The sequence below is a fragment of the Podarcis bocagei genome, assembly GCF_964188305.1.
Source record: "Podarcis bocagei genome assembly, chromosome: 2".
NCBI lineage: Eukaryota > Metazoa > Chordata > Lepidosauria > Squamata > Lacertidae > Podarcis > Podarcis bocagei.
This window is the reverse complement of record NC_138126.1, coordinates 101,420,565-101,438,639: the sequence shown is the minus strand read 5'-3', so window position 1 is coordinate 101,438,639 and position 18,075 is coordinate 101,420,565. Positions and strand designations below refer to the sequence as shown.

The window sequence follows — 18,075 nt, the reverse complement described above, 5'->3', positions numbered from 1 at the left end:
TTCAAGAGAGTCATGGGGATCTAATAAACAATTTGAATAATAATAATAATAATAATAATAATAATAATAATAATAATAATGCCACTGCTGACCCTTGCCCTTTCTCACACATATGTGATCAGAAGGAAAACCTTTCCAAAGGAGAAGTATTTACAACTTTACAACAACATGTGAGCATATCTTGGGTCAGCCCTTATAAATAGCATTTACATATTAAAATAAATATTTTCACATTGCCAAAAAATAGCACAAGGTGTTTTTTTCTTCATTATTTAAAAAAATATGTTACAAAACAATATCATTAATCTTATATTTCTTGCTTATTTCTTTAAAAATTAATAAAAATCATTTTATAAAATAATACAAAAGTAAATTGAGTACAAGATAAGTCCTTTTCTAGCCTGTGTGCTCGGTTTGTACATTATTATGTTACATCGTGAGATGCTGGCCTCCAGGAAGTCATATAATCAGCTATACCTTCATCAATTCTAATTGGACAAATAATCCAGTGCTTTTCTTTCCCCCCCCCAAAGCACCTTTTGTTGTAAGTCTCATGGTGTGAAAAGTTCTTGGAAAAGGCAAAAAGTATACAGTCCTTTTAACTCTGGAGAGGGTTTTCTATGCGCTCCCTGCAGACCGTTAGTGAATTATTGCAGACAGAGGTGATGCTTAGCTGAGACTGTCCCCTGAAGTAGAGGTAACATTTCAATCAACTGGTGTTCATTTTATCCTGATAATACTAACTGTGCCAGAGTGTGCGTGCATGACTTGTGCCTGTATGTGTCTGTGTAGATGCTTATGTTATGAAAGTGAGCAAGGAGGGTAGGAAGTTTGAGAGGGGAGCTAAAAGGCTCCTGCTCTATACGCAGTCATGCAGTCCTCCTTAGTGGAAAACTCTCCTAGCTACCACTACTCAGCATCCCCAGCAGTTTACTGGGCTCCAGACCCTGCTGCTGCGCCATCTTCTGCACATCAAACCCCATATGCATGAGAAACTGGATCACATTCATCTCTTGTCCTGTGTACTGGTCCCGGATGGTGGGGCATGAGGGGTTGCAGTGTGGCCAGGGACAGCTGTCAATCAGATGGACAGGGCAGCCTTTCAGTGGAGCTTTCCCATTCTTGTTGCTGTCGTGGAGGCTGCGATCCCAGCAGTGCAGGGCGCGGGGTAAAGAGGTCCCTTTCACTTGGATGTCTGTCCAGTGACTGCAGACACAAACCACACAAGTTGCATCATTGCTATTGTTCATGTTCATTAGCGCTTAACCTTTCGCACGCTCCAAAATAGAAAGGCTGTGATCAGAAGAACAGCTGCTCAAAATGGGATTCCGTCGACGAGTTCTGCTAGTGGAAGCTTGCAAAAAGTCTTCCACTAATGGGGTTCCTCCCTTCCCAGGTGCCCCACAAAACTGGATTGGGGAAGTTCAGGAGAACCCCCCCCCCCGAACAACAAATGGGGAGAGGGATGGGGGGATTGTTCCATCTGGCAAGCTGAAATGCTTGTGCTGATGGAACAATTGCCACAGTGCTACATTGATTTCCTCCCACTGGCCACCAAGAACATGGACCTATGTCACATGCAGGCATTATGCCATCGTGATGTGTCTGCAAGGAAGGGGACAGAGTAAGCTCTTGACAGATGCAGCACAGAAATAGTATCGGTGAGAATGTGGGCGCTCTGCAATGCTGCTGAAGTCTCTGCGTCATTCTTTCCAGAATCAAATACGAGATAACACAGGAGCCAACTTACATTGGCTCCTAGAGGGTTAAAGAAGTTCCTCAAGACGTAGGAGCAATTACTTATGCTTATCAGGACCTTTTGCCATTTTCTAGGGAGCCTTCCCAAGTGGGTGGCTGGGGAACTGTCTTCCCTGGTGCTCTCTTCGGTACCAAGGCTGTAATCCTAACCCTACTTCCCTACGAGTACATCCCACTGAATTCAATAGGACTTACTTCTCAGTAGACATGGCTAGGGCTGCACTGTAGCCCCCACAAATAGGAGAAAGTACAAAGCAAGAGGGAGAGTTCATCTCCCCAACCTAGGTACTTACTTGCGTGTGATGATCTCATGAGACAAACAAGCGGGAGCAAAGCTGGCACTGAAGCAGAAAAGAACAAGATATAGAATAGGTGTGATAGGAGCAATGCAAAATATTGATACATTTCCTTCCCAGCAACCCAGTCTTTGGTCATTCCTCACAATACGGCTTTGGGTATCCTTGTGCTTCATTTGTAGGGATAACTGTGACTGGACCTCCAATTATTTTTGGTGGTTTACCAAACAAACCAGATTCCTGACACAGAATGATTGTAGACAGTAAGTCGAGAATTTATCTGACAACGTGTCTTAGGCTAAGTCCACACTATACCTTTAAAGTGCATTCAAAAAACATTATTTCCCACAAAGAATTCTGGGCACCGTAGTTTACCCCTCACAGAGTTACAATTCCCAGCAGCCCTTAACAAACTACAGTGCCCAGAATTCTTTGAGGCAGGGAAAGGTGATTTAAATGTATAGCGTATATGTAGCCTTATTGTTAGGATATTGGAAGTTCTCAATTTAAAAACAAAACAAAAACCACACAGTGATCTTAAAAAGAATGTGGTTTCCAGACCACATATTTAGAAGAACATATCGGAAAGTATTTAGGAAAAGAGAAAAGGCAAGACTAACGTCACATCTTTAAGGGTGTTCCTAAGTTCACGACCCAAATTCTGGATGTATAGCCACTGTCCCTCCTGCACTGGCTGGCCAGTCAAATGTACATTGTCCACGGTGAGCTGGGCTTCATCGAAGAGCCACTGTACTATGAACACAGGACCTGCAGCAAGAAGAATTGAGGAAAGGTTTCCTCATTATCAGGGATGCAAACTTCCATTGGTTTAATCAGCTAAAACTTAAAATGCACAATTTTAGTCAGTGAGACATAAAATTAAGAATACAGTGGTACCTCAGGTTAAGTACTTAATCCGTTCCAGAGTACCGTACTTAACCTGAAACTGTTCTTAACCTGAAGCACCACTTTAACTAATGGGGCCTCCTGCTGCCAACGCACCGCCGGAGCATGATTTCTGTTCTCATCCTGAAGCAAGGTTCTTAACCTGAAGCACTATTTCTGGGTTAGCGAAGTCTGTAACCTGAAGCGTATGTAACCCGAGGTACCACTGTACACTTGCTTATCTTTCAAGGTTATTTTGATTCTGGTGTGTTACTGCAATAGGGAATGGAATCCTTTCTTAATAGTAGGTTTTGTTTATAAAACTAAGTTGTCAGCGTTCCTTCAGCATCTCAAGGAATATCTATTCTGAGTGGTAATATTTATTCAAATCCAACAATTCACTTAGCTATTGCTACTGCTAAGCAACTGGGAGTCAGAAATTCTTCCTGTTAAAAGGCACATGACAACGCATCTTCAATGCGTTGACACTGCTGACCCTTGCTAACACTGATAATGAGGAATCTTCTGAAGCGCATTTCAGATCAGCAAACAGAAAGAAGAAAACTCTCCGTTTCATACTTACATCGCAGTGTGGGATAAATTTTATAGCCAAAGAAACAATTCCATTCCTCTCCCTCTTTAAACTGCATTTTGCAGCGTTCAGGAACAAGTCCGTTCCAATACCTGAAAGATGACATGATAACAAGAGTTAATTACAGAAGCTTGTTCTGCAGCGGAGATCCAAAAATGTGCAAGTTACAAAAATTACAGACAGCAGAGGGCAGCAAATCATACATTTCAGCAAGAAGAAAATTCTACTTCTCTTACTTTCGTGCCAGATTACTATACAGGGGACACCTTCTACTCAGCCACATTTCATTAATATTATTTCTTTTCCAAATAGAACTTCATCAGCTAAAGGTAATAGATACTTCTTATAATTACAAAAAGAAAGGAAGACTAGGTGTCTCTGCCCAGTCTTGAAAAGGATACTTTAGAATACTTCAGTACCTAATTCCTCTCCTGATGGCTTCTGTAGGGGCGCAGGTTATGGTATCAATGCAGTCTGTTCTACGATACTGTTTATTGTCCAAGAACCATCCAGAGTCTGCAAGGCCACGGACCTGAATCCCAGGATACCCCATCTCTTCCAGCTGCTCGGCTACTCGATCTACATTCAGGAGCACCCCCGTTCCACCAGCACTGCAATGACAGCATCAGTCTTTCAAATGAGACTGTAACACAACCACAGACATATTCAGGATTGCTTACAGAAGGGCCATGACTCTCTAAACACCTGACATCCACATCTGAATTCATAGGGTGCTCTTCTAGTGTGCCTTTTGTAAATTGTGCTCATTTGCATTTTTTTATTTAACAAAAATTACTGCTTGATTGTAATTAAACCTTTAAACTTATATATTGGCTATATTCCAAAGATGCTTCGGACAAATAAAACTGTACAGAACACTATGGCCATTTTGATTTGTTAAGGAATGTGGCAAGATAGGAAGCTACTGAATAAAAGAATTGGGATGGTGCCAATCCTGCCTTAGAGGGTTGCATTATCTTAACAGTGCAATCCTATGCATGCAGCTTGCTCCCATGTAAAAGGGTCAGAATTGCAACCTTAATGCACCTTCCAACTCTAGAATCCCATTTTCTAGCCATTAAAGGAGTGGTGGGTGCTTGGAAAACCTAACCCAGGGGTCAGCAACATTTTTCAGCCATGGGCCGGTCCACCGTCCCTCAGACCATGTGGATTATATTTTGGGGAAAAAAATATGAACAAATTCCTATGCCCCACAAATAACCCAGAGATGCATTTTTAATAAAAGCACACATTCTACTCATGTAAAAACACCAGGCAGGCACCCCCAAATAACCCAGAGAGTCTACTAATTTAAAAACACGCTGATTCCTGGACCGTCCGTGGGCCAGATTCAGAAGGTGACTGGGCCGAATCCGGTCCCCGGGCCTTAGGCTGCCTACCCCTGACCTAATCTAACAAGATGACTTCTTGGAAGAGACAGTGGCTGCTTGTGGGATCTACTTTGGATTTCAATAAAATCCTGCTATCACTGGAGACAGGTGCAAAAGATACTCACTTGGACATTTTGTCACTGAACTGCTTATGAGTACAAGATTCTATCCTAGGTATCATAACTGATCTGGACTCACAGTTCCCCCATATAAAAATCCGTTGCTGGTTCTCCCAAGTTTTATTTCAGCATTCTAATTTGATGGGGGAAGGGGGCGGCTCATTTGGTGATTGCTACTATTAAACAATTGAAAGTCTAAAATCCTTGCTGATCTACTGCCATTCAACCCATAGATCTACCACTTTAAGCTAGTGAGCTGTATCACCTGCTGGAAGGTTAATTTGAGGAGAATAAACTCAAGCACCCTGACATCAAAATATTCCACTACCCAAATGTAATAAGCAGTTCAGATACCCCCCCCCCCAGTATACGGCATCGGTTGTGGATATTACTGGAATCTCACACAGAAGTCTTCCTTCTTCCTCACCCAAAAGTGCTGCTGCTGTTCAAGAAGCATATTGAAATGCATCTTCTAACACCACAAAGTAGGACCATCACAAATATGCAGAAATCAAGATAATGGTAGCCTTTGTTAACTTCAGCACTTTTTTCCATCAAGAGGGCAAGGGGGCCTGTGGTATAAAAGTCATGCCCATCACCAACAAGTCAAGCAGCAATCTTCCCCCATACACACACACACACACACTTTCTAGACAGTCCTTGTATATACGCACCTGCTTCCTGCTAGTAGGAGGACTTTGGCATTCCCAAGACCTTTTCCCACCAACTCTTTTACAACCTCTTGAATGATAAGGGCACCCATGAAGACAAATTCATCTGTGGGGAGGAGGAAAAGAAAAAAGAGTTCACAGTAAACAAAATTGCTTAAGCTGCAGTTTAGTTAAAACATTTCCCCATTCCTCTCCACTGAAGGCTTGTGGCTTATATGAATTGGAAGAACAGACAACATCTTTACTGAGTCTCAGACTAGGACCTGGGAGAGCAGGTCACCACTCAGACATGAAGCTCCCTGGGTAACCTTGGGCCACGCAGTATCTCTCAGCCTAACCTTGTTGCAAGGATGAAATGGAGTGGGGAGAACCGTGGGTGCTGCCTTGAACTCCTTGAAGGGGAGGCAGAATTTAAATGTACAGTGGTACCTCGCAAGACGAAAAACATGCAAGACGAAAGAGTTTTCCGTTTTTTGAGTCGTTCCGCAAGTCGAATTTCCCTATGGGCTTGCTTCCCAAGACGAAACATCTTGCGAGTTCTTGCGAGTTTGTTTCCTTTTTCTTAAAGCCGCTAAGCCGTTAATAGCCTCTAAGCCGCTAATAGCCGCTAAGCCTCTAAGCCGCTAATAGCCGTGCTTCGCAAGACGAAAAAACCGCAAGACGAAGAGACTCGCGCAACGGATTAATTTCATCTTGCGAGGCACCACTGTAATTAAATTTTGTTTTTAAAAATAGTTCTGTTGCAAACAAAATTCTGTGGGAACCTGGCTGGTGCTTGTGGGTCTAGCCAGTACCTCAGGTGTACTGAGAGGAATTAACAAAGTGCCACAGCAATTGTTCCATCAGCTTGAGCATTTCAGCTTCCCAGACAGAACCATTTCCCCCTCTCTTTCTCTTGCAAACTGTCCCGGCTTGCCCTTCCGATACGTCTCCGCCAAGGCAATTTCGTGGGAGAGAGGAAAGTCCCACTTCACAAGCAGAGGCTCTTGTGTGGGTTTCTGCTAGCAGAACTCAGTATCTTTCGTTACCTGATGTCTCAGCCCTAAAATCACTAGAACGTAATTTTGCACAAGGTTCTATCTCCCATCTCTGAAATGCTACCACCTCTAGGCAAAAGACAGAACAGCAGCTCAACAACCTTCCATGACATAAGAAGTAAAGATCCATTATTATTGGTTTTTGATTTACCTATGTGGTGAAAGCTTACGCCATAGGGGAACTGTCAAGTTTTTAATGTATCAGAAATCCCTTTGTTGTCTTTAAGGCAAAGAGAAAAGATACACGCACAGCCTAAAACGGTGGCAACCATTCCTGGCTCTCTGAAGTTACACAAGGCCAGCGGAAGCACTAGATGCGCCTGCAGTTCAAATTTATAGCTACCATGGAGCTCACCTGAGGACCAATGCTACAAGATCAGCAGCGTAAGGGGGGAAAAACAATATCCTTTGTTCCTGAAGTATTTCACGAAACTCTTTCTTAAGGAAATACAGATAAGGCAGTTGAATCTGCTCACCCTCTCAATACTGGTGGCTCAAATAACTTCCTCTATCGATGTCTCTGAAGTCAAGGCAGTAGATCTGCTCAACCCACTTCAAAAATGCTGACTGACTGAAATAGTCTGTTGGAATAAAGGATATTGTTTTTTTTCTTCTCTTCTCTGTCCTTTTTTATGTCAGAAATGCTTCATTGAACCAGATGTTAATCTTGTACTGTTATAAGAGGCAGGATTGTGAAATGTTAAGTATTCTCATGCAGGACCATTATGTTGTGATACATTATTAGTAGGGTAAAAGAGACAGCACCCCTGTGCCTCTAAACCAGTGTTTCCCATCCGCTGGGCCATATGGCCTCCTGGGCCCCTCCCAGGATAGTCTACAGGGGCCACAGGTGAAAAATGTGTAAAGGAGGGGCACAGCACAAGGCTAGGGGGCCACAGTAGGAAGTGAGAAATAAAGAATTTTTTATTTTTTATTAATCCTGATTGGCTAGCTATCCGCTTGGCCAATCACAAGCAGGTCAGGTAAGTACGGTGGTGGGGTAGAAATGGGTAAGTCTGGGCATTGCCAGAGCTGCTTGTTGCTGTTGCCAGTGCTGGGCCAGACTCTGCGAGGTGCAGGATGCTATCCACCCCAGCGTCTAGCCGGATCGGGGCCTTTGGATGTTGCCTAGGGGTGCAGGGCCCATCAGCAGTGTTAGCCCAGCTCTGCAAGGCATGGGGTGAAATCCATCCCAGCGCCTAGCCAAGCGGGATTATCTGGTGCTGCTGACTAAAGGTAAAGGTAAAGGGGACCTCTGACCATTAGGTCCAGTCGTGGCCGACTCTGGGGCTGCGGCGCTCATCTCGCTTTATTGGCTGAGGGAGCTGGCGTACAGCTTCTGGGTCATGTGGCCAGCATGACTAAGCCGCTTCTGGTGAATCAGAGCAGCACACGGAAACACCGTTTACCTTCCTGCCGGAGCGGTACCTATTTATCTACTTGCACTTTGACGTGCTTTCGAACTGCTAGGTTGGCAGGAGCAGGGACCGAACGACAGGAACTCACCCCGTTGCAGGGATTCGAACCGCCGACCTGCTGATTGGCAAGTCCTAGGCTATGTGGTTTAACCCACAGCACCACCCGTATCCGTGCTGCTGACTAGCATCTAGTAAATAACTAAGTGTCTACTCAGAAAAAACCCGCACTGAGTTCAGTGGGCCTTACACCCAGGTAAGGGTGTGTGGGACTATAGTGTTTTATCTAGGCAGTCAGAGCTCCTCCAGGTGACAAGATCTTTTTGCACCAGATCAGTGAGGACCACTTGCTTTTTAAAATTCTCCCATATATATATATATATATAGAACTCCCCGTGCACCTTTTGGACTATCTTTAGGTTTCCCCTTCTGTGTCAGATGACTGGGGTCAAATAAATGTTGTTTACTTTTTATAACACATGGAAGATGGATCTCCTTTGGGAGGTTCTGAACTGTCCTTCCTTGGAGGTTTCTAAGCAGAGGTTGGGTGGCCATCTGTCATGGATGCTTTAGCTGAGTTTCCTACGTTGCAGGGGGTTGCACTAGAAAGATGGGGTCCCTTCTAGCTCTATGACACTATGTTTTTCTGCTTCAACAATATTTCATTATGTTCCTATCATTTTATGTACCGGTAATTGTATTTTGTATAAGTCATAAATAATGCATATTCTATTTACAAACAAAACATTTAAATAGCTACCTTTCTACTGGTAGGATGGAGGGGGGCATGGGCGTAGCCAGGGTTTAAGCTGGGGGAGAGAACCTTAGATTTGTAATGATTTTTACTTATTTGGGGGGGCAGCTGCCCCCTGCCCCCCCTCCTTGGCTACACCAGAGGGGGGCGCAGGAAGGAAACAGGATTGGAAACGGGCCACGGTCGGAAAAAGGTTGGGAAACACTGCTCTAAACAACCTTGTAGAAGAGGGAATTTCAGCAGGTGGAACTTGTCATGCCAGCTTCTGAAGCTCCCTCTCCTGCAAGGGTATCCAAAGTTCATGAGGGAGCCCTATCTTTTTACCAGAGGCACCCGAGAAGCCAAGGTATCAGCAGTTGCCACCAAGAGGAAAACAGTCATCCTGAAGAGACCAGTGAATTAATGAGAGGAAAGGACTATAATAGGATTCAGATTTGAACTGCTGCAGCTGTGGGGAAACCATTGCCCTTCCAGATGTTGCTTAACTGCTGCTCCCATTATCCATGGCCATTGACTGCGCTTGCAGGAGCTGATGGGAGTTGCAGATTAGTAACATCTGAAGAGTCAAAGCTTCCCCAAACTTGACCTACTGAGCCAACGATGCTGGTAGCCCCAAACTTTTGAACTGCATTTAGGTCAACATCTATCAAAATAAAGTTTTCTTCTGGCCTCTCTGTCTCTCTGTGTCATATTTTTGTGATAGGTTTAGGTGATCAAGTCCCTCAAACCCATCCTTGGGAGCATTCATGATTCAGTCTGTGAATCCTGGCATTGTTTAGTTCTTCCCTACCAAATCCTGGCTGCTGCGGGGGGAGTGGGGGACATTTAGCTAAACAGACTGGCTGGGCCTCAGACATTCAGGATGCAGCTATTCCCTTCAGGCTACTGCTGCGTGATGGGGCTCTGAACCATGACAAAGCAGAGTTAGCAAGCGGATGTTTTATCCGGAGAATATTTATTATTCCTTCCTGCCCATTGGCAAGAACCATTTCTTCATTTGCATAACTGTAGAGAAGTTGGGCCATATCCCCTTTAATGCATAATGTCTGTCTGGCAGCAGGAGCCTATCAGAAGCACTCACTTTTCTCAATCCTGGCAGAGGCTCCGCTCCAGACATCGCTTGAGCAATAGGGGATGAAACTGCAAGAGACAAGAGATATGTGAGCGCCATTATTCCTCTGACATGCAGTGAGGGGCGAAGCAGGGGTCAAGCAAATTAAACCCAAAGGGAGTCGGAAAGAGAGCAATTCCATGCCCATTCAAATCTCATGGTACCAGCTGGATACTCCCAGAAAGAACTCACTCAAGGAGCACTGTGTTTGTTTAACGGACATTAACAGTGTGTTTTACACTTTGCAAAGCAGGCACATATCCCTGTGTACCACTGTCATGATAAAGGCATAAAGCCTGAAAAGGAAACACACATGCCCCAGTGCAGATATATGTCACAGCCTGCAGCTTGGTGCATGTCCACAGCACGCATGGAGACATGTGCCAGCCCCTTACATACTGCCAGTGTTTGCTACGGCAACCATGTCATACTTTTAAGTAGTCCCAAACCCTTATCTGCCCGCCATGTTCCTACATCGATGAAGAAGCTTTTGGGGGTATTCTTGTTTTCTCCATCTAGTTTCTCTTCCCGAATATAATGCAAATGAAGGCATGGTAGCATCTTTGCTCCACCCAGTACCTCCTGTGTCTACCACTAGGGTTGGGACTGTGAGACACATCAGCTCCAGCCACCCAGTGAAGACTTCCTGGACTATATAGAACTCTAGCTGCTTCAATAGCCAGGAGATTTGACTATATAGGATGCCATTTGCTGGAACATCAGAGAACAAAGGGATGGTGGGCTTTTTGCTTTGCTGTAGTGACATTTGTATCACCATCTCTTTCACTGTGTTTGAAATATATTGTAAGCCGCCTTGAAAACTTTGGTTAGTAGATGGGGTACAAATACCCTCAAATAAACAAACTGAAGTTGTCAATTATGCTATCCTACCCATTTTGACATTTTACAGCCACAAAGGACTTTGATTCCAGTCCCTGTATATTGCTTGCTTCATCACATCCGTTGTGTTCCTCCCAATTCACACAATCATTCCCCTACTTACACCATGTTTGCATTCCACCAGTGTGGATTTTCCTCTGGTTGTGATGACAGAATACCAGTTCCTGTAGATGGGAGAATAAAAATATATTAAAAAAGAAAAACATCTGTCAGATATCAAAGCAGCAATGTGTGGAGAACATTTGAAAGTAACAGAATAGCAAAAGATCCTAAAGAGGCAAGGACTTTGTATACGTATCTCCAAGGACAGGCCTTTAGTCTGGCCCATGTCTTATGTATGTGGGTCTCAGCATTTGCAATAATAAAATGCAGACAATAAATCATTTCCTAGTTTCTCAGAATTTAAAAGAATACAGTGTATCCAATAAATCATCCCCTAATGTATCCATGTTTGTGCCATTAAAAGAATAGAGAAGAGGAAGGGAATCAAGAAAGAGAGGCTGAGGGAAAATGATACAAATTATACACTTCCCAAACTGAAACTCTAAAATTTAAAATAAGAAGCCAATTCCTACTCCAGGCAAATAAGCAGATGCATACACGTAGCATCATAGAGTTGGGCATTTCACTAGAGTATGAAGTACACAAGAATTAAAGATCTAGGATACCTATCTTCTTTTCAAATCTCTCCACCCAAAGAGACAACAGAATTATACAGAATTTTTTTAAGAACAGGAACGGGAACTTGTGATCCTCTGGAAATTGTTGAACTACAATGCTTATCAGCCTGGATAGCTCAGCTGGTTAGAGTGTGGTGCTGATAGTGCCAAGGTTGCAGGTTCGATCCCCGTATGGGACAGCTGCATATTCCTGAATTGCAGGAGGTTGGACCAGATGATCCTCAGAGTCCCTTACAATTCTATGATTCTATGCACCTTTCTCAACCTTGGGTCCCCAGATGTTTTTGGCTTACAACTCCCATCATCCCTGACCACTGGTCCTGTGAGCTAGGGATCATGGGAGTTGTAGGCCAAAAACATATGGGATCATGGGAGTTGTAGGCCAAAAAACATATGGGGACCCAAGGTTGAGAATTGTTGCATCAGATAATCCCTGACCATTGGCCTTGCTGGTTGGGGCTGATGGGAAATTGGAGTTCCACACATCTAGAAGATAACAGGATGTGGAAGACTGAATTAGGCAGTGAGGTCCCAACACCAACCGTAAGTGCTGGCCAAAAACCAATACTCATAGCTGTCAACGTTTCTCTTTTTTTAAAGGGAAATTCCCTTATTCTGAATAGGATTCTTTGCAAGAAAATGGAAAAGTTGACAGCTATGCCAATACCTGATCCCAGCCCCCATGGCTGCCAGCTGTTTTTCTGAACTAGTACTTATTCCTGTGATGATGTAAATGTGCTAAGCAAGGAAAATAACGGACGGCTTTAGCCTTCCTGTGTGTCTGCTCACAATGTGGCATCTACTTCATCCTCCCTGAATGGATGTTTGTGTTTCCTGGAGCCATAGAGATGAATGCAGTCTTGAACAAGCCTCTAGTAGAATTTGCTTAACAGGTCTCTCTACATATCTTGAAGATTTATGACTTATTTATGAGATTTACAACTCATTGCAATCCCTACAGGCAACTGATGAGGGAGTCACTATCATTGCTGCCCACTTTACTGAAGGTACGGACACAGAAAGTGTTCATGGGTCGCTATTCCCAGGTGTGCTCTTCCCCCAGGTGTCCAATACACTTCCAGTAAGGTGGCTTTTCACCATTAAAAATAATGATAACTATTTATAAAAGGACAATACAGAGAAAAACAGAAAGAATCAAAACTAAAAGAGGGGGAGAAAACTGATGCAGGACTTAAAAAGAAAAAAGAAATTATCTTCAGTTCTCATTCACATTGTTTGAATATGTGCTGCCCTGCTGTCAGATGCAATATAAATTAGCATTCCTGATTTCTAGAAACAGTTTAAGTCCATTTTTACAACGATTTGAATTTTTAATGCCATTTCCCACACAGAGGTATCCAAGCCAAGAATAGGAAGACAATGAAAGGAGCACTTATCAAAGTATCACCGTAAAAGCCTACTAAAAAATTATTTCAAAATGCGACATAGCAGTCCAGATAAAAACTTCATTTCAATAATACTCACACTGTAACAACATCTCATTACAATATGTTAACTGCCCTTATATCAGGTCTGGGCAGCATACCCTCTGATAAGTGCACCCTCAGATCTGCAAAGAAAGCTCTGTTCCATGATCCTTCCTTAAGTGTAGATAAGTCAGCAATGCTAGGGCACAGGGCTGGACTTTCTCCACAGTGGCAACTGCACCATAAAGTGTCTCCTCTGTTTGATTTAAAATGGCATTATGGAATGCTGCTTCACTGCTGTCATGGTTTTGACTTAATGGAGCAGGAAGGCACTCCAGTAAAATGAAACATAGAAAGTAGAAGCAATATATAATTAATAGAGTAAATCCCAGGTTGGTGAGAATAAAGAATTTACCAGTTCTGGTCGTGGGCCACTCCTTGGAGCTCATAAGTCTCCTCATTGTTTCATACCGGGTGTTGCAGTTCTCTCTGTTGAAGCAGTACCAGCCTCCTGATTCAGAAAAGAAACAAAGCAAGAATCGGATAGTGTCCATTTCTTCCTGTTTCACTTATTACATCTTTTTAGACTGTAATTTGCATAAGAAACTATTAGTGTCATTAAATTAATTGAAGGAATTAATTTTTTTACTCATCCTGGTTCCACAGAGTAGGGTTTATAATGCAGAGGGATTTTTAAAAAGCATAATAACACTTACATAATATCCAGCATAATGTGATAGTGGGATCCTGTTGTGACTTTAAGACTGTGATACTATGCTTGCTTCCCTCCAAGAAACCCAACTGAACATAGTGTTCCTTACTTATGAGTAAGCATGCGCAGGATTGCATTGCACAGTGCTATCTCTGAATATAGTGTAATTTAAAAGCAGTATGTGCTGTAAAATAAAAAGCCACTTACAGCATAAGGCTGTTCAAAAGGTAGGTTGCCATCATTTCCAAAGCATGATCTGCTCCTATGAACATTTTGCTAACTTCCACAAGCCTTTTCAGAAACATCTAACTTTCCTGACAATTAATCTGATGCCTTCCGGTTTTAGATCTAGCCAAACTTATACTTAATCTTCTGAGGAGCCTGAAAAGGCACGTCCAACCTTTCAACCAGGCCTGGATTTGCACTATTATGCAGAAGACCCAAAAATGCTTGTTTCTCTATGTGGATCCATCTACCTCACATGTGTTTAGTACCGATTACCCAAAGAACACTACTTCTGTAAACTGCAGAGAATTCTGTGGCTGAGATGTTTGCATGGTCCAAAGCATGCAAAACGTTTGTTTATTTTAGTAACAAACACTGTAGCAAGAAGTAATTATGTTAATAATGATAAATCTTAGCCACAGTTTCATATGGTCACTTGCAAAATTTCCAAAACACTGTTTCTTGGAGCACAGTACCATCGAATAAAATGGGATATTTCCAAACAGATGATGAGTTCAGGACCGGAATATAAGTACCAGTTAATTTATTTCATATTACGCAGAAGAAAATTAGAGAAAACAGCATATATGTGTAGACCAAAATCTGTTTGGAGACTTACTGCATGTATGCATTGAAACCTAGGAAATACAACGCCAAAAGTAACATTGCAAGCAAACAACAGCAAGAAGTAGATTGACTAAGTAGCTTTGATTAAAGTTTGGTGAGTAGTTAGGCTGCCAGCAAACCTCCAGGTGGCATGGCATATGAAACCGTAAAAAGGGGGAAAGGATGGAGACATTGGTTATAGTGAAGGCAGCCAGCACTCGCTGTAAGTCTTTGAAGAAAGCAGCTGGGAAGCTCTTCCGCCATCCCTCGACTTTTTACAAAAAGAGCCTAAAATGATTGAACTTTGCTTAAATAAATTAAAAGAAAACTCAAGCTCACCTTCCAGGAAAAGCAGCCACCTTCTACTGCCTTTCGATTCTTTGAGGTAGTAGCTAAAATAAAAACAAACAGAAGGCAGCGTGAACTTAATTAGGGAGACTGGCTCACTCAGCCACAAGCCCTTTGATACACCAACTCATTATAATATCAAGAGGGTTACATAAAATACTTGGTTAAAGAACAAGAGAAAGAAACAGGACGGCTGTCAGAGGAGCTCCAAACGAAGTCTGATCAAAGGGCCTTCTCGGGGATCCTGAGCCAGGCTTTCATCTTGCTCCAAAATAAATGCATTAAACAAATTCCTAGCATTCCTAAGTATTTCCAGGCAGGAAAGAGTTATTCCACCTGTTACTGGCTGCGTTCTTAGCAAAGGCCACATGGTGGAAGCAGAGCTTGAACACTAGGAAGGATTGTTTCAGCACTTTTGAAGTACTAAGGAGCAGAGAGGGACCGGCAAATGGTATTAATAGTAAACAGTCGTGTGCGTGCTCTGTCAAGCATCCCCTCGGCAGAAATGGTGCTTTACAAAGAAGCGGGTGATGTTATCCATGTTTGCTCAGCACATACACAGAGCGTCTGCGTGGAGCTAGTTTGAGAACTCACAGAGTTCTTGTTTCAGAAAGCAGCTCCTACTAGAGGGGCTGTGGTAGCTGAACTGAGATCTAAAAGAAACAGGGGCACTGCAGAGCTTCAATGACTATTCTACAGAGTTCCAAGGAACTATACTGCTGGGAGATAACTTTTTTTATCTACTCTGCTTTGCAAAGTCCCTGATTTCTGGACTAGAGCATATTCCTCGGAATAAGGGAGAGCTACTAACTTGAGACTACTGTATAAGGAAATCTAGTAAATACAAGGAACTAAAGTGATGAGGGAGAATAAGAAAAAAAAATAGGTGCATTCAGAAACGTCTTCTCTTCCTACTACCCACTTCTACAGGGGTCTTTTGCTCTGTCTGCCCTTAGGCACAGGTTTAAGAGTAAGTTCATCTCTTAGTGGTATGAACTTGAGAAAAGAAAAACTGTTGGGCACGGAACGGGAGAGCCCAAAAGCACACGCCGATGGAAGTGGCCATGAGTTTGTGTGCACAAATAAAGAGAGAGCAAAGCAGCAGAGAGGATGGAGAAGGGCTCTATTTTCTGAGAAGTTTCTTCGCTTCCTACTAAGCACAGGAGCCACGAAGATAGGCTAAGGGGAGGTGCCTGAAGGGCCAGGGACGAAGCAAGGAGATCGCAGAAGGGTCAGGCATGGAATGTGCACTCACCCGGCGGGGCTGCCGTCGTTGCAGGTGACCGAGCTGTTGAGCAGCATGTGCAGCCTCAGCTCCTGGTGCAGATTCTGCGCCGAGCAAGGGTACAGCGACTGCGCCAGGCTCTTGATCTGAGCCATGAAACTGTCCATGTTGCCCTCCACAGCGGTAAAGTCCAATGGGAAGCTCTCCACCGGCTGCCCAGCCGCCTCGCTCCGCTCCCGAGCCGCTGCTGGTTGTGGTTGTTGTTGTTGCTGCTGCTGCTGCTGCCCACGCCGCCTCCAGCTTTTCCTGCCCTCCCCGCCGGGGCCCCAGTGCAGAAGCCCCAAGAGCAGCAGCATCTGCACGGCCCCTCTGCCCATGGCGACGCGGAGCCACCTGTTGGGAAGGAGGAGAGGGAGCCGGTGAGCGCAGCCCGCCGCTTTGCTGGACGGCCGATTGGCGCTCGCTCGCCTGGCCTCGGGCTGCTGCTGCTGCGACGGCAGAGGCAGCGGAGGGGTGCGCGCTCTGCCCCTGGCGGCGCTTGGCGGGCGGCGCTTGGCGGGCTTTCGGTTGGGGGGCTCCGGCCTGTGCCTGCTCCTCGCCTCGCCTCGCCTCGGGTCTGGCAGCTCTGGACCCGTCTCCCTGGCTCCAAAGAGCGGCGAGCAAAGCGGCGTGGGGAGCGGGAGCCGGTGCTCGGGGCCCGCGCTGTCCGGGGTCTGCGGCGGGGCTGGAGGGCGCGCGGCTTTTCTTGGTGCACGGACTCGCCGCCTCGTCCCAAACCACAAACATGACAAGAGGGGCACGGAGTGCACGGGGAGCCCGCCGGGGGCGCCGCCAGCCCCGGCGCCGCGTGGGGCGGCGGCAGCAGCCGGCCAGTCCCCGCCCCCTCCTCTCCGCCCCCACCCCACCCCACCGCACGAGGAGGACCAGGAACGGGGGGCGGAGGGGTGGGGAGCGTTCCGTGGCTTGACTTTCATTTCCCAGCCGACAGACGTCGCTCCGCCCCCCCGCAACTTCCCCTCCCGTCCCGTCTGAAGAGACGCCCGGCGAGTGCCAAAAACACCTTCGCCACCTCCCGCCCAGCATCGCAGGGCGCCGCTCCAAGGGGCTGGCTGCCGCCGAGGATGGAGGAGGAAAGAGGCAAGCGGGGCTTTGAAGTCCTCCCCTCCGTCCGCCTCTCCCCCCCTCCATCCTCCTGCGAGGACCCCCCCCCCCGCGCCCCAGCTGCGGTGTGCGTACAGGGATGAAAAGACTGGCTGCCTCTTGTTCGCTGCAGGCGGGGGGCTGTGCCGAGGCAGAACAAGGAGCCCTCGCGGCCTGGGGCATTGCCACTGGGGCTGGACGCCCACAACCCGCCCCTTCGCCTGGGGATACCCCGTCCAGCGGGGATCCGGCTCTGAGCCCCCCCCCCCCAGCACTGGGGGGACTCCCCACACAGATCGGGCTCCCCAGCGCTGTGTGGCCTGCTCGCTTCCTTTCCCGGGGCTCCCCAGCCACGTGCTGCGCCAGGCGGCCCGGTCGGCTTTCACGTGCTACCGTGTTTGTGAGGAGGAGCGAGCAAAACTTTGCTCGCGTGAACCACGGAAGGAGAGTAGGGGCTGGGAACGGGTGTCCGTCCAGGCCCAGCAGCTTCCAGGACTCCCTTCCCCAACACGAGGGCACAAGAAGCGGCCTACTGGGGTTAGATGAGTGTCCCTATAGAGTCCCACAGCTTTCCCCTCGCCTTCCAGCAATAGCGAACTGGAGGCCTCTTTCTAGGCCCAGCCCGCCCTCCTTGTTTGTCCTTGTATCTGGTGTTCAGAGCAAGGTTTCTCATGCTACTGGCATTCAGAAGTATTTGCCCCAGAACGTGCAGGTTTCCTTGGGCTTATGGCTAATAATCTGCCCCCTAAGAAAGCCGCTGTGGTGCACGGATTAAAATGTTGC

General features: G+C 45.7%; 1 protein-coding gene across 1 annotated transcript; it reads right to left on the bottom strand.

The window, feature by feature from the left end:
* On the bottom strand, window positions 1-17,001 carry NOTUM (notum, palmitoleoyl-protein carboxylesterase). Its single transcript, XM_081184612.1, has 11 exons — window positions 16,183-17,001; window positions 14,919-14,971; window positions 13,452-13,547; window positions 11,033-11,093; window positions 10,000-10,058; window positions 5,716-5,818; window positions 3,951-4,142; window positions 3,523-3,623; window positions 2,675-2,822; window positions 2,052-2,099; window positions 1-1,206 (listed from the first exon to the last, which is right to left on the bottom strand). Exons 1-11 carry the CDS (start codon window positions 16,527-16,529, stop codon window positions 900-902), a joined length of 1,515 nt encoding a protein of 504 aa, XP_081040738.1. The 5' UTR covers window positions 16,530-17,001; the 3' UTR covers window positions 1-899.
* Window positions 17,002-18,075: the final 1,074 nt, after the last annotated feature.